This window comes from Bubalus kerabau, chromosome 5 (assembly GCF_029407905.1).
Source record: "Bubalus kerabau isolate K-KA32 ecotype Philippines breed swamp buffalo chromosome 5, PCC_UOA_SB_1v2, whole genome shotgun sequence".
In the NCBI taxonomy this organism is placed as follows: Eukaryota; Metazoa; Chordata; class Mammalia; order Artiodactyla; family Bovidae; genus Bubalus; species Bubalus kerabau.
In genome coordinates this window covers 46,266,191-46,292,821 of record NC_073628.1, presented here as the reverse complement: position 1 = coordinate 46,292,821, position 26,631 = coordinate 46,266,191, and the positions used below count along the sequence as shown (strand labels likewise).

Here is a 26,631-nt window from a genome sequence, read left to right as displayed (position 1 = left end):
TGCATTGCTTAGTCAAGATAGATTCCAGCAAGAAGGATTCTGGGAGGTTGGTAGGACATTTGGATTGGCATCCCCTCTCTTCTTATGACCTTTCCTGAATTCTTCTGGTTGTTGGTAACTTGTTAGTTCTGCATTCCTTACCAGGATCTCCTGTGCAAGACAATTCATGCAAGTGACTATTGTCTTGCTTGGCCAGGGTGGGCCGTTATGGTCAGTGGTTCCCCTTACAATGACATATACACCCTGGAAGAGGAGAAGCCGTGTGATCATTGAGGCAGAGAGTAGAGTGATGCAGCCCTAAATCAAGATATGCCAGCAGAATCAGGAAGGGGCAAGGAGCAGAGTCTCCCCAAGACTCTCTGAAGGGAATGTGGCCCTGTCGACACCTTGATTTTCACCCAATCCTCTGACTGCAGACTTCTGACCACCAGAACTGTGAGAGAATACATTTCTGTTGTCCAAATCCACTAAACTTGTGACAGTTTGTTACCACAACCCCAGGAAGCTAAGATAGGTGCCCACTGGTCCCAACCGCATATCCTATGATTGTGGTAGAGGTGACACCCGTAGGAAGAGTCCTTGCCCCACTGGTTATTTTCTGATGAAATGGCCTTTGAGCTAAGATCAAATATTGGTATGGGGGCTTCCCAGGTGGCACAGTGGTAAATAATCCACCTGCCAATACAGGAGACACAGGAGACGCAGGTTCTATCCCTGGGTCGGGAAGATCCCTTGGGGGAGAATATGACAATCTGCTCCAGTATTCTTGCCTGAAAAATTCCACAGACACAGGAGCCTGCTGGGCTAATGTCCATGAGGTAACAAAGAGTCAAACACGACTGAACGACTGAGCACATAAGCAGAAACTTTTCTTTCATTACTGGAAAGTTACACTTGAGAAACTGGAGTTTGAGGGAGCCACAAAAATAAGGATAATATGCTTAACTATTAATGCTATTCATTAATCAAGCATTCTGAAGTTCTGGCTATATGACAGTGTTTGTCCAAAGTCCTGAAATAAACAAGATCTCTGCCCTTGAAGAGGTCTGTTGATGAAGGGAAATAGACACACACACACACAACTAAAATAATATGTGGAAAATGGAGTAATGATCACATGTCTGGAATATTATAAACACACTGAAGAATGCATAGACTGCAGGATGCATCTGTGTGAGCACAGAGGCAGGGTGGGCCGGGGAAAGCTTTATGGCAAAGGTGTGCCTTTGAGCTGACAGAGGGAGTTGATTAGTAAAGCAGACCAAAAGGGAAAACTTTTCTCAATTTTTTTCAGTGGATTTCATATTTTGAGGGACACTGTCTACCAAAAAAGAAAGCTTCTGTATAAGTAATAAATAATAGACCAAGAACATCTCTAATGGACAGAGTTTATAATCAGTGTAGGATGATCATTATTATTTTACTGTAATTTCAGCCATGAGCAAAGGTATTTGTCATTTGATAGTTTTTTCTGTGAAGTTTTTTTCCAAGTAAAAGTGTGATTTTTTTAAATTATGATTTTTAGACTATTGATACAGCTATAGGATTGTCTCTTTATTATTTTCAAGGACAGTCTTCCTTTCTTGGGAAAAATAGTATCTACTTGCACTGAACAATATGGCCTAGAAAATTATATTGAAAAGAACCTCATTCATGAGAGTACCTTCCTGCACATGGCTTTAGTTCTGTTCCTTGGGGATAGCTTGCAGTGTCATTTCCTTGTAAGTCAACAGAAGCAGTTAGGACCTAATCCCCTTTTACAGAGCTCCTAAAAATAATAGTGATAAATATAATAATCAATGTTTGTATAGCATCCTATTATGGTACCAAAGAGTTTCACAAAAGTATCTGATTATGGGTTTTTTGGAACTGTAAGTAAAACCCTGTTTTTTCATCTCATACAGGTTTCTTGTGTCTCTCTCTCTTTTTTTCATCTTTATTGTGATGTTCTTACTTTCAGTTAACATAATGCTTTGTTGAGATATAACTGACATGTAACTTTGTCGAAGTTCAAAGCATACATCAGGTTGATTTGATGCACTTATATATAGGGAAATGATTATCATTCAAGCCTTACCTAACACCTCCATCACCTCACATAACTACCCTTTTTGTGTGTATTAAGAGAATATTCAAGATCTATTCTTTAAAGCAACTTTCAAGTACATAACACAGTGTGGTTACTTATCATCACCATGGCTGTGTATTAGATCTCAAAAAACTATCCATCTTATAACTGGAAGTTTGTACCTTTTAACCAATGTCTGCTCATTTCCCCCTCTCCCTCAGGCAAATTTCTTAATCTCTTTTAGCTTCAGTTTCGTCAACTCGGAAGTGAGGCGGCGCTTATCTACATGGAGAGCTATGAGAATGAAGTGAGATTTTGTACATGAAGTACCCAGGACAGTGGCTGACACAGTAAGTACATGGTGAGATCTGGCTCCATTATTTTTGTCATTTTTCTTTTTCCTGAAAGTAGTTAAACTTTTATAAAAATTGTGTTTTATTCTACTGTTCTTCAATTGCTTCACTCCTCTCTACTCATGACAAGAATCAGCTCATTTTGCCAGAATCTCCTCACCTCCCATCTATTGAAATTAAGGCTGGAAGATGGCTTCTTCAGGGTGAACTATGAGGAATACCGATGTGTCTCAGAATTAGACCTGCCTCCTGTGGTGATACTCCTTGGCTTCTCCCTGTGCTCTTCTTCTGGTCCTTCAGGTATCACATGGTGGATAAAAACTGGCTGTTACTTATGAATAACGGGCTCCCTAGCTCCAGAAAGATTTGAGGCAGTTTTCAGGATTAGATCATGCATCAAACAGTAAAGTTATATTTAAAAGAGATGACAAGACTATTAGAGCTCTTTGTGAATTATAACTGGGATTTGATACAGATTTGTTTTTTGAACTGAGGTTTACAGTCATTAATCAGTTCACAAAATTAATTGAGATAAGTACACTCCATGAGGTACACAAATTATGATTTTGTGGAATTTTTAGTTTCAATTATATATTATTGCATGTTTGTAAAATGTATTTCGCTTTAAAAAAAGAGAGAGAGAAAGATAGCTTGAGGGTCATGAGATTAGGCTGCTAGTGGTTTACTTTTTCTGCCACTAATGGCTAGAGGTGAGAAAGTTCCTGATTTAACAAAACTTTCTCCAACACTTATTTTCATCGGACATTCTTTCACGTGCATGACTTTTTGTTTCTTCCCTAATACTGATAAGCTGCAGTGTAGGATAGGTAGCCCGGGAAAACACTTTCATCTCCCTTCCCCCGGCCTCTGGTACAAGTCTGAGGGGATTCTTATTCCTTAACAGACTCTGATAGCAGGTAGTCAAGAACACTGAATAGAGTGAATCTGAGCTTCCCTAAAAGCCCCTGAAAATTCCGTCAGTTTTAACCATTAACTCCCTGGACTCTTGACTCAGAAGTTTCTCTAAAGCTCTGCGTCGGTGCTTAGGGATGGGGGTAGAAGGGCGAGTGAGAGAGTTTGAGGTCAGGGTTGTGGCGGCCGAGGGCGGGCTGGGCACAGGACGCGGTCACACCGGTGCTTCTTCCGGCTCGAGTTTCCGCCGGGGGCCTCGGAGAGGGACCTTTGAGGGGGTGGGGAGAGGCGAGCAGTAGGGGTGTGTGTGTGTGTGTGAGTCCAAGGGGCTGCAAAGGTCCGACCAGTCAAAAGGAGTAGGGGTGTGTGTGTGTGTGTGTGTGTGTGTGTGTTTGTGAGAGAGAGAGTCCAAGGGGCGGCGAAGGTCCGACCAGTCAAAAGGAGTAGGGGTGTGTGGGGGTGCGTGAGTGAGTCCAAGGGGCGGCAAAGGTCCAGCCAGTCAAAAGGAGTAGGGGTGTGTGTGTGTGTGTGTGTGTGTTTGTGAGAGAGAGAGTCCAAGGGGCGGCGAAGGTCCGACCAGTCAAAAGGAGTAGGGGTGTGTGGGGGTGCGTGAGTGAGTCCAAGGGGCGGCAAAGGTCCAGCCAGTCAAAAGGATTAGGGGTGTGTGTGTGTGTGTCCAAGGGGCGGCAAAGGTCCGACCAGTCAAAAGGAGTAGGGGTGTGTGTGTGTGTTTGTGTGTCCAAGGGGTGGCGAAGGTCCGATCAGTCAAAAGGAGTAGGTGTGTGTGTGTGTGTGAGAGAGAGAGAGAGTCCAAGGGGCGGCAAAGGTCCAGCCAGTCAAAAGGAGTAGGGGTGTGTGTGTGTCTGTGTGTGAGTCCAAGGGCGGCGCAGGTCCTCACTCTGTCTGAGCAACATTCTCCACATCTTGCTGTGTCTTTCCAAGTGGGGCAGGCCGGTGTATGTGTGTGTGTGTGTGTGTGTCCAAGGGGCGGCGAAGGTACCCACTCGGCTAAGCACCATCCCCCACATCTTGCTGTCTTTCCAAGCGGGCCAGCTGGTGTGTGTGTGTGTGTGTCATTGTGTGTGTATCTGTGTGTGTCTTTGTGTGTCTGTGTCTTTGTGTGTGTGTCTGCGTGTGTCCAAGGGCGGCGAAGTTCCCCACTCTGTATGAGTACCATCCTCCACATCTTGCTGTGTGTCTTTCCAAGTGGGGCCGGCCGGTGTGTGTGTGTGTGTGTGCATGTGTCCTAGGGCGACGCAGGTCCCCACTCTGCTGAGCACCCTCCTCCACATCTTGGTGTGTCTTTCCAAGTGGGGCAGGCCGGTGTGTGTGTGTGTGTGTGTGTGTGTGTGTGTGTGTGTGTGTGTGTGTGCCCAAGGGCGGCGCAGGTCCCCACCGGTGTGTGTGTGTGTGTGTGTGTGTGTGTGTGTGTGTGCCCAAGGGCGGCGCAGGTCCCCACTCTGTCTCAGCACCCTCCTCCGCATCTTGCTGTCTTTCCAAGCGGGGCCGGCCTCTGGAGGCTACTGGGCCGCCTCCCGGATGCCAGACCGGGATATCCCGGGCGGCGGCGGCCACAACAGGCTCTCCGCAGACAAAGGGCGGGCGCGGCGGGGAGCGCGCGCTCGGAGCGCGGGTCCCGGCCGCCAGGGGCGCCGCGCAGACCCCGCGCCGGCCGCCTCCGCGAAGCCCGGAAGAGCCGGCTCCGGGCGCAGACCCCGCCCGGGCTGGCGCAGCGCCGGCCCCGGGCTTCCACTCGGTCTTTGACCCTCCGTCCCCTCCCGGCCCCCCGGCCCCCCCCGGGCCGCGCCGCTGCAGCCGCGGCGCCCGCGGCCGCCGCTGCTTGTCGGCCGGCTGGCTGAGAGCGCGGCGCGCGGGCCGGCGGCATGGCTGTGTCCTGGAGGAGCTGGCTGGCCAACGAGGGGGTTAAACACCTCTGCCTGGTAGGATGGCGGGCGAGGGTCTCCCGGCGTCTTGTTTCTGGGGCAGCGATCTTGATTCATTATCTGAGCGAGCGCGGGTGGGAAGCTGGAAGTTTTGCCTCTAGTGCAAAACATCCTCCACTAACACAAACTTTCTGCCGGGAATACCTGGACATAACCATCTCCTCCCTCCCTTCCTCCAAGCCCTCGGAACTTGCCTACACTTTGATGCGAGAGCGGATGCGGAGGAAGGGAGATCCCTGTTAGTTAACACAGCTTTTCCTTTAACCCCTTAAACATCTTCACCACCCCCACCCCCTTTTCTCTTTTCCCAGATTGTTTCTGTCGGATTTTATTTTATACAGCAAAGCCCTCTTCTTTATTATTTATTCTTCATTCAATGGATATTTTTAAAGCTTAAACATACAATGCTTGGGACTTGGTGATGTCACTCATCACTTAGTCTTGTTTTGTCCTCCAGGGGTTATCTGTGATCTTTAGGATAACTGTTGCAGCCCAAATACTTAATTTCAGGTGTACAGGGGCTGAATGAGTGCAGATACGTTTTCCTCTTAGTGGTTTGCAGCTTGCTGGTCAATTGAGAAAGCTTTTGGCAACGACTAATTGAGGTTCCATTGAGTGTATTGTGTCCAACGAATGTACTTGAATGTACTCCATTCATCGGTAGTACTTATTTTTAATTCTTTTATCTCTTTCTCCATATGATTTAGCTTATCTGGCTCTCCCTGAATGTCCTGCTTTTCTGGAAAACCTTCCTGCTGTATAACCAAGGGCCAGAGTATCACTACCTCCACGAGATGCTGGGGGTAAGTGGGCCTTGGGTGACCTGGTGGAGTGGGTATAAGGTGGGCAGAGGATGCTACAATTCTTGAGCAGTTTTTCTATTTATTGAAGAAACGTTCGGTGGGTTGTTCACTTCAGGAGCGTTTGTTAGTTTCTACAGTGGTCAAGTTTTCATGATTTATCATTTACACTCGTGGAAGTTACAATGATTGACTCTTTTAAGAGCCAAAGATAATCTTATAAAGAGAACTGTTAGGCTAGTAATACCTGAGAAAAGTTGTCACTTCTTGCCAGCTGCAAAGTGCCCTGAAGGATGTCCTTCACTTAAGGGACCAACCGATGACAGGCTTTTCATTCTCATTAATCAAGTCTTCAGCTTCCCATCAGCTTATCCAGAGAATTTCTGCACTGCTTCCTTTTACTGTCAGTTCTCACACAGTATGTGTCTAAGGCAGTTATTCATTCTTGGGCATTTCTCAAATGCTTGCCCTGGGTTAGTGGCTGATTATTATTCCAGTGTTCTGGTCTAATAGGAGAACGATATTATGCAAAATTTTGCTCTGATTTGTCTCATGTGTCAATATTTTTCTTTTTTTATATATTCCATGATGCTTCTGTTTTCATTCTTCCTCTCCTTCCCCTTCCTACTTGTCTCCTGAACAAAAATGGTATCACTGTGCACATCTTACTTTGTATAAGGAGACAGCTTTTTCTAAGAAACAAACAACAACTGTAAGACATTGAAAAATCTTAGGGCATACAAAAAAGCAGATTTTGTCATTCCTTTTCATTGGAGAAGAAAATGCATTCTGAATAGGAGGTGCATCGTTTTCTTTTTCATGGTTTAATGACTGTTTACAATTATGATTAGTTTAGATGAATTCAGTGGAACCAGTCTTCCATTTCCTGTTTTTATAGTTACAAATCTTATCTCTCTTTAAACCTCAGCTTTTATAGTAGTGCTTGGCACATATTAAGATTGCGATAAATTGAGGCTGAACTAATTGATTTGTATTTTATTTTATAGAGTAAAGCAGTGTTTTCATTATCTGTTGTTCACGCAGTTGGTATTTTTAAAGTTTAATAACTTTTTTAAAGAATTTTTTTAGAGCCATTTAGAGTTCACAGTAAAATGGAGGGGAAGGCACAGATTTCCTGTATGTTCTTCTATCCCCACACACGCGTAGCCTCTCCCATGATCAACATCACCCACCAGAGTGGTACATTTGTTACGATTTGATGAGCCTGCATTGACACATCATAATCACCCAACATCTGTATTTTAAATGGATTGATAAAAATAGTCACAAAGATTAAATTCCTAAATCTGAACATTTCTTTCTTTCTTCCTACCAACCCCTCCATTCAGCCATACAGAAAACTGTCATGAAACCTTCACTTTTCAAATGGGCACATAAAGAGTAACTTCTCCCCTGTGTCTTCAAGTTGCTTATAGTCTAAAGGAAGCTCTAACAAATATATACTTGTAATTCAATAAGCAAGTTAAAATTTTTTTCTCTAAGAAATGCATGAAAGTTTACTGGTCTATCATGTTACTTTGTTTCCTAGAAATCCCCCTGGGGTGTAAATTAGTAAACAGGAGGTTTTGCAGTGCAACATAGATCTGACCTATTCACTATATATTACTTGATGAACAACTTGGAGAAAACTCTTGAGAGTTACGATGGCAAACTTTGCTTTGGAAAATGGTGAATCTTGATCAGGACGTAGATGTAATAATATAAAATCTAAGCCGAGACAACTTGGAAAGACATAATTGAACTTGGAATTTCAGCTTTATGACATAGTATAAACTAAAATGATAATTTACTTAAAAATAATTATGTTGGAAACCAACAAGTTAGTTTTTTATTAGTTTGGATGCTGTGTAACAACTTCAAATATATTTTGGTTACAACTCATATGAAGAATACACACACACACACACACACACACATATACAACCCAACTAATTGAATTATATGTTTCACCTCTCTCTACATCGTCCCACTTGAGTGGTTTTGTTTGAATAAGATGATAGGCTAGTGAGGTTCAGTGGTGAGGCCTGCAGAATATAGGCCTGGTACTAAGCAGGGGCTCAATAGATATTGATCAGATGAATGAAGACAAAAAAATAATAAAAGGACTAAACGGAAGACTGTGAGTAACATGTGCAAGAGGCAGATTGAAGAAGAGCAGGGTCATTGTAAATTAGTTTTCATAGAAACATAAGAATCATCATAGTTCAGTTCAGTTCAGTTCAGTCGCTCAGTCGTATCCGACTCTTCGCGACCCCATGAATCGCAGCACGTCAGGCCTTCCTGTCCATCACCAACTCCCAGAGTTCACTCAGACTCACGTCCATTGAGTCAGTGATGCCATCCAGCCATCTCATCCTCTGTCGTCCCCTTCTCCTCCTGCCCCCAATCCCTCCCAGCATCCGAGTCTTTTCCAATGAGTCAACTCTTTGCATGAGGTGGCCAAAGTACTGGAGTTTCAGCTTCAGCATCATTCCCTCCAAAGAAATCCCAGGGCTGATCTCCTTCAGAATGGACTGGTTGGATCTCCTCCTTAACCATGTAGTTAGGAGTCCATATTTTATGAAGAGTCACTGGAAAAGGACAGCTTTTCTTTTTGACATCATGACTAAAGAAGAAAGATGACTTTCACATGTCTTACTTTTCATTAATCACCTATATGAATTTTTTAGTCATTAGTTTATCTACACCATTTGGAATAGATATATGTCATTTTAGTGAAAAAGCAGTTCTGTCTATAGTTTGACTATTTGCTTAATGAAGGAGTATTTAATTTTATTTGTCTTAGGCTTATCCTTCCTAATCTTTTGATGAATGTGGTACTGTTTCATAGTAAAAGAATTCGCAAGCATTTTTTTTTGTATTTAAAGAAATACAGCAGAACAATGAGATATAATTAATTTTTAAAATAAATATTGTAGGCACCCACATTTTACATATTTAATAACTGTATAGTATGAACTTTATGCCTTAGAGCAGTTTTTCTTAGAGCCTACCAAACACTCACAAGAACATGGTCCCACCATGATAGAAATCCTGAAAAGGACACAGGTATTCTGATAAGTCTCTTTTAGGTAAATTTTAAGTTCATAAAAATCATGATGATATTTCTGGAAATGAGCTTGATTGCTACCACTTTAAAACACTATGGAAACAAAGCTTCTATTTGTTGAACATTTTGATAATAGCATTTAGTCTAAGGTTGTCATTATTCATCTGTAAAATGTAAGGTAATAATAAAGTTGGGCTAATATTACAGGAAGAAAGTGTCCATAGGATATAGCTCATTTGCAGGAAGACATAGACATTGAGAAGCAGTAAATTTTTTGCAGTAGTCTAAAAATCTCTGCTTTCTATTGAAAAACAATTTATTTGACTGTTTATTTAAACTGATGGTATACTAGTCACTTTACAAATATTGTGTTTAACTAGGAAACTGTTCTTCCCCATTGTACCTGGGGAAGTATAGGCTGAGGAATCTGAATGGAATGGCTGCTCAAATCCCTTTGGATGGTCACTGTCAAAGTTAGGATTTAAATGCAGTGCTGTCTGGATTTTTGCTTTTTTTTTCATACTGCACAGATTTTCTAAACCACTTCACTGGCCCATCTCGGATAGTCATGTCACTGGTTAGTATTGCTCTTTATCAGTGCTGTGCCTGATATAATGTGACTCATACAAAACTTAAAATTTCCCAGTAGTACTTCAAAAGAGTAAGAAGCCAATGACATTAACTTTAATATATTTTATTTAAAATAATGTATTGAAGGTATTGTAATAGATTGAAGCATTCAACATGTGGTCAATACTTTTAAAAATTATTGATGAGATATTTTACATTATTTTTGTCTATTCTTTGAAATATAGTATATATTTTCCACTTATATACATCACAGCTCAGCTACTAGAATTACTTGGTGTGTCTTTAAGTTTCATAAGATTTTTATAGGTGAAAAAGTGGATTCACTCTTTCATCTGTAAGATATCCAAGTTGTTCCAAATATAAAGATTTTCCACTGACACAAGTGAATATCAGTTTTTTCAATTTAAATTAGTAAGATTAATGAACCTAAAAATCCAGTTCCTTGGTGGCCTTGGACACATCTCACATGCTCAGTAGCCACACGTGGTTAGTGGCTACCATTTTGGACAGTGCACATGCTGGCCGTGGGGAGATTTTATTACCTTCATGGCCAAATGCATTCATCATTTTGCTTTAAGGCAAGCAGCTAGCCACCAGTCAGCCACGTAAAAAGAAATCAGGGTATGGGTAGTCCTCTGACTCTCCCTTTCCTGAACAGGAGTTAATTTTGAATGGGAGCTTGTGGGCTCTAGTAATTGGTGTGTAACTGTAAAAATATTTTTGACTTAATCTTCTCTGCTTCCTGGGAGGTGGGAGCCTTTGAGAAAAATGCTAAAATTATTTAATCCTCAGAACTAGAGTTATTTTTATTCCTAATAGGCTAAGTGACTGTTCTCAGACCACAGTTAAGGGTTAAAAAATTACATAAGAACTGCTAAGGAAAAGAAGATCGTAAATGATGTAAGATAAAATAATCTTGGGACTTAATATGTCTTAGTAGGGATTTTCATCAGAACTGTTTTTTCCCAGACTGGTTTGACCCAGGCCTGGAGGCTACATGGTCACGGCTGGTTTATGCCTGAGTTAATGTGCTAATCAGACTGTGCACTTCCTAGGAGATGTTTAATTATGACATGCTGTGAATATTGGAATCTTAAAATTAGCTAAGAGGGGCAAAAAAGTCTTTTGAAGAAAACCAAAGCAAACACTCAAATAAACAAACCAAACAACAACTTTTTTCATCTATGGTGCTTTAAATAAAGGACTCCATTGATTACTTAAGATGAAATTTGTTTTTGATTTATTTCTTTTCAAGGAATGGAAAATGTACGTAGTACTTTAATAGCAAGTGCTAATGTGTTGCGACAGACTCTGAGAGTTTCCTAAATTTTTTGAAATGTTTAGGCAAATTTAACTCAGGATATTTTCATATCAGGAGCCTTCATATCATAGGCATCTATTTCTGAGTTCTATTTCTGACATTTTAATGATTACAGGATATAATTTAATTGGTATAAGCATTTTAATTTGAGCAGAAAATGCATTTTGTGGTACCAGAGTCAATGTGTCTTTATTTTATTATTTTTTTCCCCAAAGCTAGCATTTGTGTATGGATCTTTCAGTTTCAACCTAGTTTTTCTCAGAGTACCATAATGAGAATTTAATTTTTTTGCTTAATCTCACAATTTTTGTTTTAGATCTGCTGAATGGACATGAAGATTTTTTTTTTCTTATTTTTAAATTCTTACTGAGATACCTGTGTCATTTGGAAGAAAGTTGTAAGTGTTGAGGTTTTTCAAATTGTACAGTGATGATCTTTCTTTGGTCAATCATTATCTTTCAAGTGATTTAGAAACATTAACAGTTCACCCTCTCAAGTGTCCTAGGAATTGTATCAGAATTAACATTTCTCAGAGACAGAAATCTGATGTCATGTGAATTTCTTAAGGTTGGAGATTGGCGTCTCTGTGTGAAGGACCTAGGATTTTAAGTCAGCATTGGTTTTACAGCTGACCTGTGTGTGTGTGTGTGTGTGTGTTTGTGTGTGTTAGTCACTCAGTCATGCCTGACTCTTTGTGATCCCATTGACTGTGGCCTGCCAGGCTCCTCTGTCCACGGAATTCTCCAGGCAAGAATGCTCGAGTGGGTATCCTTTCCCTTCTTCGGGGATCTTCCTGACCCAGGGATCGAACCTAGGTCTCTCATGTTGTAGGCAGCTTCTTTACCGTCTGAGTCACCAGGGAAACCCACATCTGGCCTGCTGCTGCTGCTGCTGAGTTGCTTCAGTTGTGTCTGACTCTGTGCGACCCCATAGATGGCAGCCCACCAGGCTCCTCCATCCCTGGGATTCTCCAGGCAAGAATGCTGGAGTGGGTTGCCATTTCCTTCTACATCTGGCCTAGGCATCTGTAATTCTGCTGAGAAGGAGTATGTGCCTCCTGTCAATTTCAGAAAGGGTTTGATCATTAACTCTTTCTTTTTACTGCTCAGAATATTGTGGTTTCAATTCAAAGGATACTTTTCAATAAGTTGTTTTTTGTTTGTTTGTGTTTATTCTTAACATTCTGCTAAAGTGTTAAGCTTCTTGTTTATTGACAGGTGAAATTAGTTCCATTACACTGAGGCAGTCATGATGTACTTAATTCATTTATAAGAGATAGAGACTCATGTAATTTTAGACTTGAAAGAGAACTTTGATGTCTTTACTTAGATTTTCCCAAATAGAAAAATGAGGCTGATAATGAGCTCATTATCACCAACTCAATTGGTGGCTTGGTCACTCTCCTGGTTCATTGTTCCTCACTCCAATATTCAGCCTGTTATAATGAACAACTTGATAGACAGACACATGTAAGATACATTAAACTCCATACTCTGTAGGTCACTAGCTTTTCCTGTTTAAAGGTGTTGAACTGTTCAAGAAGTTATGGAAAATTATTGATTTACACCCAGGATAATGTATATTTCCAGCGTTACAGTTGTTTTATACTTGTTTCAGACATGTCCGTAAGGATTATGATATGTATTTGTATTTTTTTTTTCTGATTACGTGATGTTTGCTAGAATTTTAGCACAAGGTTTAACTTCTTTGTTATACTCAGCTAAATGTCCATTGTATAATTCTCTTTTATCAGTTCAGTTCAGTTCAGTCACTCAGTCGTGTCCAACTCTTTGCGACCCCATGAATTGCAGCACGCCAGGCCTCCCTGTCTATCACCAACTCCCGGAGTTCACTCAAACTCACATCCATCAAGTCGGTGATGCCATCCAGCCATCTCATCCTCTGTTGTCCCCTTCTCCTCCTGCCCCCAATCCCTCCCAACATCAGAGTCTTTTCCAATGAGTGAACTCTTCGCATGAGGTGGCCAAAGTATTAGAGTTTCAGCTTTAGCATCAGTCCTTCCAAAGAACACCCAGGACTGATCTCCTTTAGAATGGACTGGTTGGATCTCCTTGCAGGCCAAGGGACTCTCAAGAGGCTTCTCCAACACCACAGTTCAAAAGCATCAATTCTTTGGCGCTCAGCTTTCTTCACAGTCCAACTCTCACATCCATACATGACTACTGGAAAAACCATAGCCTTGACTAGGCGGACCTTTGTTGGCAAAGTAATGTCTCTGCTTTTGAATATGCTATCTAGGTTGGTCATAACTTTGCTTCCAAGGAGTAAGCCTCTCTTTTATCAGTACCATCCAAAAACAGCGTGGAATTGAAATTTGAAATTAATTTCCAAGATTTTCAATTTTATTTCCTTCATTTCATCTTTAATAATATCAATTCATTGAGGACAAGCACCAGGTATTAATTGCTTAGATTAATTTATTTAATCTTTTTATCTATCCTATGGAGTAGATATTTTTAATTCTTAATTTTGAAGCTAAGACATTGAATTAGAGAAGTTCTGTAACTTGATGATGAATGACAGAGCCAGATCTCTAGCTCAGACATACTGATTCTAGAACTTGTACTGTTAACCACTGGGCTCTTTTGCCTTTAGTCACTGTTAGTGTTAGACTGAACCATATGGGATTGCTATTTTGATAGAACAAAAATATCAGCAACCTCAGATATGCAGATGATACCACTCTGATGGCAGAAAGCAAAGAGGAACTAAAGAGCCTCTTGATGAGGGTAAAAAAGGAGAGTGAAAAAGCTGGCTTAAAACTCACCATTCAAAAAGTTAAGATCATAGCATCTGGTCCCATCACTTCATGGCAAATAGATGGGGAAAAAGTGGAAACAGTGGCAGATTTTATTTGCTTATTCTCCAAAATCACTGTGGGCAGTGACTGCAGTCATGAAATTAAAAGATGCTTGTTCCTTGGAAGAAAAACTATGACAAACCTAGACAGCATATTGAAAAGCAGAGACATCGCTTTGCTGACAAAGGTCTGTATAGTCAAAGCTATTGTTTTTCCAGTAGTCATGTACGTATGTGAGAGTTGGACCATGAAGAAGGCTGAGTGTCGAAGAATTGATGCTTTTGAACTGTGGTGTTGGAGAAGACTCTTGAGAGTCCCTTGGACTGCAAGGAGATCCAACCAGTCCATCCTAAAGGAGATCAGTCCAGAATATTCATTGGAAGGACTGATGCTGAAGCTGAAACTCTAATACTTTGGCCACCTGATGTGAAGAGTGGACTCAGTGGAAAAGACCCTGATGCCGGGAAAGACTGAAGGCGGGAGGAGAAGGGAGTGACAGAGGATGATGGTTACATGGCATCATCGACTCGCTGGACATGAGTCTGAGCAAGCTCCAGTTGATAGTGAAGGACAAGGAGACCTGGTGTACTGTCATCCATGGGGTGCCAGAGACTTAGCAACTGAACAACAGCAATCGGCCATTTCATGCCATTCAACTTCATACAAACTATAAACATTTATTAATCACATTTTATGCCCCTGATAGCTCAGTTGGTAAAGAATCTGCCTGAAATGCAGGAGACCCTGGTTTGGTTCCTGGATGAGGAAGATCCACTGGAGAAGGGATAGGCTACCCACTCCAGTATTCTTGGGCTTCCCTTGTGGCTCAACTGGTAAAGAATCCACCTGCAAATGTGGGAGACCTGGGTTCGATCCCTGGGTTGGGAAGATCCCCTGGAGAAGGGGAAGGCTACCCACTCCAGTATTCTGGCCTGGAGAATTCCCTGGACTGTAGAGTCCATAGGGTTGCAAAGAGTGAGACACGACTGAGCGACTTTCACTTTCATGCACCAGGCACGGTTAGTTCCTTGGTCTTTTGTAATCTCATTTAATCTTTCCATATTAAATTTAATCATTATAATAATCCCGGAGGATAGGAATGATCACTTTTTACAGAATTGAGAAACAGATTCTGAGTGGTTAGGTAACTTCCCCATGGTCACTCAGCTAACAACTAGAGAAGCCCAATTCGAGCCCACGTTTGTCTCATATTAAAGACCACACTCAGTCATGCTGCTCCTCCAGGGAAGGTCTGAGACAAAGAGGGTTAGAGCCTGGAATTTTCTAATCTTTCTAGGTAAACCGTTTGTATGTATGGTTGTGTGTTTTGTCTTAATAAGTAAAGGTAAGACTATAGCTTATGGATTACTCTTAAACCTGCAGCAGACTTGTACGCCTTATTCTGTGTTTTTTATCTAAGTCACTGTTAGGTCCGACTCTTTGCGACCTTATGGACTATACTCCGCCAGGCTCCTCTGTGGGATATTTCAGGCAAGAATACTGGAGTGGGTTGCCATTTCTTCCTCCAGGAGATTTTTGCAACCCAGGGACTGAAACCACTTCTCCTTTGTGTCCTGCATTGGTAGGCGGATTCTTTACCACTGAGGCCCCTGGAAATCCTAGCTGACTGCATTAATTTGCTTAGGCTTCCATAACAAAGGACCACAGACTGGGTGGCTTTAACAACAGAAATTCATCTCCTCACAGTTCTGAAAGCTGTATACTTTCTCCTACAGAGGACCCAGCCTGAGGGAATGAAGGTTTTGGAACTGCAGAATGTTGTAGTACCTTGGGTATTGTTCTAGTTCATTTGTCTCATTTGATAGATTTAATACAGGGAAAGGCCTTCCTTAGGTATTCAGTGCAAAGTTGAATATGGACAGTAGGTCTTTTAACTCTAGTCAGTGTTTCTAGTTTATCATGCTAAGCATTGTGTTGAACACAAAATTGGTTTCAAAAGTGCATAGGTAATTCTGGGGAGGAAAAATCAATGATCCTTTATTCCTTATACACAAGATTGTAAGCTTTGGAGCTATATGGATATGAGTTTGAATCCTGGCTCAGGCGTTTATGTCCCTTTATGATTTTGGCGAATTACTTCTCTAAGTTTAACTCATCTGTAAGGTTAAGTTTAACCTTCCTATTAGGTTGTTTGTTAGGATTCCATGAGAAAATGTTAGTGCAATCTTTGGCCGTTGGTGCATATGTGCATAGCAAAAGATAGCATTATTGTAAATATCAAGTAATATTATTTGATGTTAATGCTATTAATACTAATAGCAGTAAATGGTAATATAAATTATTTATGCTTATCAATAAAAATATTAAAAGAATTCAAAGAGAGATAAGATAGGAGGAATTTGCTGAACATATGGCAGATGACATTAGGAGAGAGTGACTTTTCCTTTCCTTTGACCTCTGGCTGCCCCCCTGATCCTTCTGGACAAAGGAAGGCTCTACATTGCTATTTGTAATTGGCACAAAATTTGCACCAGCTTGGTTATGATTGCTGAGTGAAATTTCATCTTGAGATAGAGCACATTTTATTCAGAAAAGCTTTTATTAATCTTTACTGAACTTTGGAGTCTTCAACAGAAAAACAAGGGGAGTAATGCCTATTTCCAGTAGTCATATATTGTGAGAGTTGGACTATAAAGAAAGCTGAGTGCTGAAGAATTGATGCTTTTGAACTGTGGTGTTGGAGAAGACTCTAGAGAGTCTGTTGGACTGCAAAGAGATCCAGCCAGTCTATCCTAAAGGAAATCAGCGCTGAATATTCATTGGAAGGACTGATGCTGAAGCTGAAGCTCCAATACTTTGGCCACCTGATGCAAAGAACCAACTCATTGGAAAAGATCCTGATGCTGGGAGAGATTGAAGGTGGGAGGAGAAGGGGACGACAGAGGATGAGATCGTTGGATGGTATCACTGACTTGATGGACATGAGTTTGAGTAAACTCTGGGAGTTGGTGATAGACAGGGAGGGCTGGCGTGCTGCAGTCCATGGGGTTGCAAAGAGTTGGACACAACTGAGTGACTGAACTGAACTAAACTGAATGACTGTTTCACAAGATTACTGTGAACCTTAAAGGAAATTAAAAGAAATAATAACAATAATAGCTAGGGCTGACATTCACTGAGTTGTTCTTCTGGGCCAGACATGATAATTTCTTTAAGCAAAAGAGGAAGCTGAAGCATGGAAATTATAAATAATGTGCTCAAGGATTAAAGTACATTGAGCAAAGCCTATTATGTAATAAGAGTTCCAGAATGCAGCTTTCCTTCCCTCTTCTCTCATCCTTCATATTCATATACCAAAATCTACTTATCTGTTCTGTATTCCCATTAAAACATGATGAAATGATCCTACTTATCTCGAGTGTTGTACTGAACATTAGGTATGACTTAACAAATAGCAAACTACTTTGAAGAATTTAAAGCATCACAGAAGTAAAAAATAATGGTTATTATTACATATTGTTTCTGTCTGCTGTTCATTCTTCGCAGCTTTTAAGGCTCCAGCCCTTGGTACCTTAACCGAGCTCCTTTGGGAATTGTAAAGGATGGTTTGGACAAAGAAATGAGAAGATTTCATTTTTTTGACAGAAAAGCAACAGGGTACCCTTAACATCTAATATACTTTACATTTATAGTGTTGATTACATAAGTGGGTTATTAAAGGGATGTGACTTGTAACTAATAATTGCTAAGACATGAACTAAAAGTGAGACTTTAGAATAAATTACCTGGTAACCATGTCTTAATGCAGCTTTTTGATATGATAAAAGTTGATGTAATAAACAGCCTTGCCAAATGTAGCTTTTCGGTTTTGGAAATGGGGTTAAAGAAAAAGTGCATAAAGAAGAAGATGGTATTTCCATGACCAATCGAATTTGTTTACAGTTTTAGAAATTGGAAAGCTGAATTTGACAATGACTTCTATCTATGGATAAATGATGTCAACACATATTTTATAGGCAAAAGTTTCATGCTTTGATGGTTTTCATTGATTTGGACATTGTTAAAGGTCTCCGGACACATATCAAGAATACCAGAGGTCTAATATAGTTTAAGGCAAGAAGAAATGAATAATGTACACAGTGAAAGCATCTTATATATCTGAGATTTTTAAAAAATGGGTATGTGAACACCAAGATACATTTAAGAAATGGTCTATGGTGAATGCCTTTCTGACTACATTTTTCATATGATAGTATTTTCACATAGCTGACTTTAAATTTCAAGTAATTTTCTTGAATATAATCTTAGAAAGCTCAGGTTCATTGGAAGGATCTGAAGTAGTAATGGTCCAAACAAGTTTCTTTTTCCCCCCTCCTTATATTTTGGCTCTCTTTGTTGACTTCCTTTCCCCGCAATATACCCTCTCTTGTGTGCTTTCCAATTGGCATTTTATCCCGAGTGAACTCTCTGTCACCCCACACCTTGCAGGAATTTGGATTTTAAGGATGCCCTAAAAAGAGATAGTTGTGGAACAAGAAAATAAGAACTGTTTGTTGAAAATACAATACTGATGAGATAGGGTGATTAGAGTTTTTTTATCTCTCACTGACTTTCCTCGGCCAAGTTACTTTTGATAAATTACTTTGGGCTTTTAAGCTGTGTTAATTTTCTTGGTTTGAAAAGCATGGGTCCCAAAGCACATTAGTAAAGTGCTTAGAGTTATTCAAACAAAGGGGAAGATACATTTTTCTTTTCTTTTTTCCCATAGCTCAGAGTATCTAAAGGGAAAACCAAGCAAATATCAGCAGTATATAATAATGGATTCCAAATTGGGGGAAAAAAAATCACTCATATAAACCACAAGAACGTAGAGCTTCAGTGTGAAAGTTCTTCTTCCACTTGGGAAATGGCATTTGTTGTTGGGCATTCTTTATATTGGGTTTCCCTGGTAGCTCAACTGGTAAAGAATCTGCCTGCAATGCAGGAGACCCCGGTTTGATTCCTGGGTCAGGAATATCTGCTGGAGAAGGGATAGGCTACCCACTCCAGTATTCTTAGGCTTCCCTTGTGGCTCAGCTGGTAAAGAATCCTCCTGCTAATGCAGGAGACCTGGGTTCCATTCCTGGGTTGGAAAGATCCCTTGGAGAAGGGAAAGGCTACCTACTCTAGTATTCTGGCCTGGAGAATTCCCTGGACTGTATAGTCCATGGGGTTACAAAGAGTTAGACATGACTGAGCGACTTTCACTTTAACATTCTCTATATTACATTCATTACCTACAACAAAATTTTTCTGGGATTTGGGCCTTGGCTTGGATTATGTAAAACCCATCATTGAACTACTCAGCTGTTTTGATCTTGTGCATTTGTTAAAACACAAGAGAGTGAAAAATGAGTCAAATGAAAATCGGAAAAGTTTAGTTTCTTGGATCATAATGCATCTACAGGGTTTCCTTAATTTTGATTTGCCTGAAGAAAACTAGTCTTAGACTTGTACTGGTTTCAGAGCTTGAGTGTGTTATGCGTAAAGGAGAAAATACACTTTGTTCAGTCCACAGATTTTAGATACATGAAATTTAATTTGTCTTGTATGGTATTTATTCTAATTCTTGTTAAAGCCAAGAGTCTGCTGTTGCCTTTTCCTTAGCACAAGGAAACTATTAGCTTAAATTTCAAGTATAGTAATATCTGTGAAAATTTCAGATTATCAATGGCAGCAACATAATACAGTGAAGAGAACATGAATTTTGGGGACAAATTGACCTAAGTTGAAATCTTGACTTTACGTCTTAATAACTGTATCTTTAAGTAATTAATTGAAATCTTCAGAGTCTTACTTTCCTCAGTTTTAAACTGAGAATTATGTTATTGAATTGAACTACATAAAAATTCCAATGTTGAAACATTTTGACTTACAAAATGGCAATTTTGCATAGGTTAACCTTATTTCCTCTTTTATAGTATTATTATTATTATTACTGATTTGAGATAAGCATAAAGTAAGATGAGGAAGAAATGAATTGTGTTTCTTACCTTCCTTCTGATGCTAAGTGATAGACAAATTCATGAAAATGCTAGACTCATTTCTTTCAGGAAAAACTGTTGAAGTTCAGAATGTTTTTATATTGAAATATATTTGTAAACGTTTCCTAATAACTGAAAGTTTCCTAAGTAAACTAAGAGAAGTTAATGTCCAATTTTGTGGAAATGTATAAATTCTGAAGAATTGGGTTGGCCAAAAAGTTCAAGTTTTTCCATAGGATGGTATGGAAAAACCCAAACGAACTTTTTGGTCAACTCAGTATTTAAGATGATAGTTTGCAAATTATAGTATACATTTTTTTTCTTCTTTATGATTTCAAAATGATTTGACTGCTCAGTTGTGTTCGACTCTTCAGGACCTTTGGACTGTAGCTTGCCAGGTTCCTCTGTCCATGGAATTGCCCAGGCAAGAATACTGGAATGGGTTGCCATTTCCTCCTGCAGAGGATCTTCCCGACCCAGGGACTGAACCCGAGTCTCCTGCGTCTCACTCATTATAGGCAGGTTCTTTACCTCTGAGCCGTTGGGGACTGTCACAATTAATTGCTTTTCAATTGGCAGTAGTTTTCAAATTTTAGCTCCAAATTTGTTGATCTTTTTAAAACTTTCCATTGAGCAAATCAAAGATTGAGGTTCATATGAAGAAGACCAATTTCATAGGACACTAGCAATAGATCCTCTCTGGAAAAACAAAGGATTTAAAAAACTATGTTTCTGCTATAGGGTAGAGAGCGTTTAAATATATACCTTAGCTTGCAGCACCCAGTCTTCATGGGTCTGTGCAAGGCCCCTGCTTTCTTTCTTCACTGTTTATTTGTTTACTAATTCCTTAATCACTCCTTGATCTGCAATCCTGTTTTCCTCCCGACATTGGCAACTTTTCTAATAGTGTGTGGACATGTATCCTTCTATTGGTGTTTTATATGCATGTAGTTTTTGCTTGCTTTTTTAATCCACAAGAATGGCTTTGTGCTAAGGACTTACTCTCTTTCTTGCTTTTCTTCATTTGGTATTGTGTTTCAAGGGGTTCCTTGGTGGCTCAGTGGTAAAGAATCCGCCTGCTAATGCAGGAGATGTGGATTCAATTCCTGGGCTGAACAGATCCCCTAGAATTAAGAAATGGCGTGCTCGCTTCGACAGCACATATACTAAAATTGGAACGATACAGAGAAGATTAGCGTGGCCCCTGCGCAAGGATGACATGCAAATTCGTGAAGCGTTCCGTATTTTTTGGTGCACTGGGACAACCCAGAGGGAGGGTTTGGGGAGGGAGGAGGGAGGAGGGTTCAGGATGGGGAGCACGGGTATACCTGTGGCGGATTCATTTAGATGTTTGGCAAAACTAATACAATATTGTAAAGCTTAAAAATAAAATAAAATTAAAAAAAAAAGAAATGACAACCCACTCCAATATTCTTGCCTAGAAAATCCCATGGACAGAGGAGCCTGGTGGGCTACAGTCCATGGGGTCACAAAATTCAGACATGACTTAGTGACTAAATAGCAACAACAAATTATGTTTCAGAGTCTCTCTATGTGACTGTGCATTTCTTCGGTCCTTTGCCTCTAGCTGCGATGGCACCCCACTCCAGCACCCTCGCCTGGAAAATCCCATGCACGGAGGAGCCTGGTGGGCTGCAGTCCATGGGGTCGCTAAGAGTCAGACACGACTGAGCGACTTCACTTTAGCTTTTCACTTTCATGCATTGGAGAAGGAAATGGCAACCCACTTCAGTGTTCTTGCCCGGAGAATCCCAGGGACGGGGGAGCCTGGTGGTCTGCCGTCTATGGGGTCGCACAGAGTCGGACACGACTGAAGCGACTTAGCAGCAGCAGCCTGCCACATTTTACTTGCTTGTCCTCCTAGAAATAGACAACGTATTCCCCACTACTTCAAGGGACATCATGATGAACACAGAGCATGCTATTACAGTGTGAATATTTTAAGGTAGTTTACTAGTTTTATAATTAAAAACTGCCTACTGGGTTTTCTTGAGATGGAAGACTACAAATTTGTTCATATTGTAACAAATATAAAATATTGGCATTTACTTTATTATAATGGTTTTAGTTAGATGACGATAGCGGAGGTGATATCACAGAGGGTACAGTTCTAAAAAAATAAGACATTTGATTATAATAGCTTGTTTTCAATGAGAAATCTTAGGGATATTGGGTGACTGAAGGGATTAATGCGGTGAGTGTTTTAATTATTATTTAATTTCTATATTTACATGGCTTCTTTCTTATGTATTACCCATACCATTAACCATCTAAATAAAAGATAGCCATATTAACAGTTACAGTAAAAGGAACAACAACAAAAGAACATCGGATTTTGAAATACTGGGAAACTGAACAAACTAAGGAGAGAACATTAGAACAGTAGGTGAATACAATGAAATGAGTTACAGAAAAGACAGGTTAAACAAAGTTGTGTTACAGCAATTCGCTAACTTTCTGAGCTGTAAAGTATTAACAGAGAACTTGCGCCTGCCTAAAGGAGAAGGAAATGGCAAGCCATTCCAGTATTCTTGTCTAGGAAATTCCATGGACAGAGGAGTCTATGCTGGCTGGTGGCTATGGTCCATGCGGGTGCAAAGAGTCAGATACAACCGTGACTAAGCACCACCACCAACCCAAAAAACTAACCAAGGTGAGAAAGGTTAGGAGCATGGAGTGTAAGTGGAGGATTGTTTGGTTTGTTTTTTGTTGTTTTGTTTTGTACGTGGCAGCATATCAGGGTTTTATTTACTAATATTTTAATACATGTTGAAATACTTTTCTTTTTTTTTCAGAAACTGTTAATTAAGTGTCTTAACAGCACATAAACTAATCACACTGTAAGAAATATAATATGGCACTTGAATAATATGCAGCTTGAATAATCTTTAATGTTTGGGCCACTTAGGCATTAAAGAATCAGTAATTTTATCTCTTAGCCCTCCCATGCCCTCAGTAGTTCTTCTTTACAATACCTGGAGCCCGTTTTTCCCTTGGTAGCTCTCTGTCACTCATTATGATTTACCTTCTTCCCTGTTCCTACCCTGTCCTGTCTTGTCCTATTGATCCTGTGCTTTAAATGAACATCTTTCCATTTACCTGAAGGTTAGAATAAAAGAGGTCAGCAAGTTAATGTCCTTCTGAAAGCTTCCTCTTTAAGCCATGAAAATATGAAGCTAATGTATAAAATTAAGGAAAACAATAGAAAATACACAAAAATAAAAATGAAAATTGCCCCTTATTTTCATTTAAAGGTAATATTCCTCCTCCTCAAGTTATACTTTTAAGACATTCCCCCTTTCTTTTCTTTAGAAAATAATTTTCTTTTGACTTCCATATGAATTAAATATTTTTTTCCTAAATATTTTTCATATTTATCCCTTTGAATATAAGGGAAAATGCAAACAAGTAATTTATATCTCAGCATCCATACATACCCATGGTTAACATTTTAATGTGTTTTTTAAATTCAAATTTTTTTAAATAACAATGTGATCATTTCAAATAAACAATTTTATACTCTCTTTTAAAAATATAACATTAAATATCACATCAGATTTATCCCTGTAATCACAAGCTGTTACACGTGCATTATTTATTTTTAATATTTTACTGAAGGAATAAAAACACACCTCACTTAAACATTCTTATATTTTTGGACATTCAATTGGCTTTTGTTACTTCACTTACCTAGAAAACGCTGTGAAAAACATCATTGTGTAGAATACCCCTTTGGGTATGTCCTTTGGGTATATTATTAGAATTTCAAAGTATGCTAACCCATTTCATTTATTGTGAATTTTTATTTATCCATTTGATTCTTGGTGCTTAATTATTAACTGTATTACATTTCAAAATACCCACCTCCCTATGAATGCCAATAACACAAAATTAGAAACTTCTTTTAACTTCTAAGAGATAACCAACTGTATGTATAAAATCTATGTCAATTTCTATACCTATGTTTATGCCTGTATATGTAGATTAACATTTGTATACATGCATATTCTTAATTCAAAAATATCACATTTTTATTATTATTTTTATTATTTTATTCTATTATATGTTACTTTATTTTTAATGGCTACATAGTAGCACATAATGTGTATGATAATTTGTTTTATATTTCTCTGCTGTTGACCTTTTTAGTTTTATTCATTGTATCACAGATTGTACTGCAGTGAATATTTTAGAAATTTATATGTATCCTTGGTTCATTTGTTTGCTATTTACTTTCTTAAGAAAGTTCAGGCTGTGATATTTTAATCTTACTGTTAGGAGAAAAAGATTAAACTTTATTTACATTTTTCTTTACCAATATATCACATTATGTTTGATTTAATCTATTGTTCTACCAGCAGATGGACTAATATGGCCACTGTATGTTGACCAATTAAACACTGAAGAGTTTGGTAGAAGACTCTAATACTTAAATATGTGTGCAACAGGAAGTTAGGTAAATGATCTATAACAAATGATCCATTCATTCAGTCCATCTTCATCTTACCTACTCTGTTAGGCGTTTGCGCCTTTGGGCTTCCCAGGGGGTGCTAGTGGTGAAGAACCTGCCTACCAGTGCAGGAGACGTAAGAGATGCGGCTTCGATCCCTGGGTCAGGGAGATCCCCCGAAAAAGGGACTGGCAACCCACTCCAGTATTCTTGTCTTGAGAATCCCATGGACAAAGGAGCCTGGTGGACTACAGTCCATAGCGTTGGGCAAAGTTGGACATGACTGAAGTGACCTAGCACACATGCAATGTATCCCAAGTTCTTACTCTTAGAATTGATAACTTCTTGAAGCTATATGCATAAAATATATATATATGTGTGTATATATATATATTGTTTTTTTCCCAAAGAAACGCTAGGAGAAAGCCTGATTCTAAGTTGGAAGTTATGGTTAAATGTTGCTGAATTAGCCAAGATTGCTAGTATTTTGAAAAGAGAGATGGAACTTAAAGACACTTTTATAGATTCAATTGAAAATGTTATTAACAAATAAGATTCAATTCAGCAGTTGTAAGATAGATATGTTTAAGTAGGTTATGCTTGACAGACATGTGAAAAAAATCTTAATGTTGAATATCCTATATTCAATATATGAGTTTTAATATATATTGTTATGCATAGTCTGATTAAAATTCTAACCAAGTGAGTAGGTACCATTGATATGAGTATTGTTTTCTTCCAAAAGTTACTCCATATGCTCAGGTTATTGATATATCTGTTTTGGCTTATAAATTTTAGGAGGAATTTTGATAAATTGAAAATGGTGTAAAGATGTGGAAGAACCATACAAGAAGGAAGAGTAGCTTAGAGGTAACTATATAGTCAGCAATTGTGATCAGATGTTCTGAATCTGTGATAATGGAACAACAAGGCTTCCTCCGCTTTTTAGCCAACCAGTCTCTGCAAAATACATTTCATTCCTGTGTTTTTCCCTGTGCATGGATCATTTGTATCGGAGGAGGAAAATGTAATAATGACATACAATCAAATGGTCTGTAACTCTTGAGGCCCTTGTTGTTGGGCCTTAGAAAGGAGTGGAGGCAAAGAGACAGGTGTGAGTATCCACAGTAATGTCATAGATGAATTGTAAAAGTTCCATTTTAATAATGTTTGTCAGCTAAAGAGGTCAACTGATTTTCACTTGATATGTGTTTACCTTTTAGAACAGTTCCATGAAGGAAAGTGGAGGGCATTTTTATTGCTGTTCTGTTAAATTCTTCAGTGCTCAGTTTTGGAGACTAGTGACCTTGGCAGAGGTCACAGGTGTTAGGTATGGTAAAAATTTCATACCTTTTAATTGGTGACCATTCAGTAGACAGCATTGCCTTTAAAAACCCATGAATGTGTTTGTGTGCAGTTCTGATTACCATTTACATTAACTAAGTTTTTCCAGACAGACGCAAAGTCTAGAAGTGAATCTCTTCTGCTCTCCAGGCTTTTGGCACAGGAAAGACAGCAGAGAAAATCAGGACAGAACTGTCATATGTCAGTCTTGCTTTCTTCTCTCTGTAGTAGCTAAATTTCTTTCTGATTCATAGTAGATTTCTAAGGAAAGACCACATTCTCACTGAAAATGGAAGGAAGTTCATTTCTAGAAAGTGCAGAATGAAGTACGTTGTTGTTTTAGTTGCTAAGTCGTGTCCCACTCTTTGTGACCCCATGGACTATAGTTGGCCAGGCGTCCCTGTCCATGGCATTTCCCAGGCAAAAGTACTGGAGTGGGTTGCCATTTCCTTCTCCAGAGGGATCTTCCTGAGCCAAGGATCCAACCCACCTCTCCTGCATTGGAAGGCAGATTCCTGATCACTGAGTCACCTGGGAAGCTCTAGAATAAAGTATGATGACATATAAAAAGGAAAGATTTGAGTTAAACATAAAATTTCTGGATAAAGTATCAGAATCAACATTACACTTTTGGTGGTCCCTTAAGTTATATGGGAAAACATTTTCTCCAAGCATCCTTCTTTCAAACTTCTTTTATAGACAGTGTTTAAAAAAAAAAAAGGCGGTTTATAGATAGGAAGAAAGGTCAACCTGAGTCAAAAATTACATCATAGTTGAAAGTCTCCAGGCAGTAAGTTGACAGAAACCAGTTAGGATCATTTGGAATGAATGAAAGTTTTTTTTATTATGGCATGAAGGGGCATTCATGAGCTTTTGGATATACCCCAAGAGCCCTGAATTGGTAGCTTTTATTGGGATTCATTGAGAAATAATTACTCCAATTATTATTAACT

At 39.4% G+C, this 26,631-nt stretch overlaps 1 protein-coding gene and 1 non-coding gene across 6 annotated transcripts in view; both read left to right on the top strand.

Moving 5' to 3' along the window:
* The first annotated feature begins 4,910 nt into the window (after positions 1-4,910).
* Positions 4,911-26,631, top strand: part of NOX4 (NADPH oxidase 4) — a 190,041-nt gene continuing 168,320 nt past the window's right edge. For 4 of the 5 annotated variants that reach the window (XR_008714693.1, XM_055581577.1, XM_055581578.1 and 1 more), the window contains exons 1-2: positions 4,911-5,273; positions 5,984-6,079. Coding sequence is in view for 3 of the 5 variants with exons in the window: in XM_055581577.1 (XP_055437552.1) it covers positions 5,217-5,273; positions 5,984-6,079 (153 nt within the window). In the remaining 2 variants the exon portion in view is untranslated. Of the gene's footprint in view, positions 5,274-5,983; positions 6,080-26,631 lie in introns of those variants that run through there. The other variant, XM_055581579.1, reaches the window with a different exon arrangement.
* On the top strand, positions 21,006-21,112 carry LOC129654433 (U6 spliceosomal RNA). Its single transcript, XR_008715498.1, has one exon. It is a non-coding gene; the product is annotated as a U6 spliceosomal RNA (small nuclear RNA).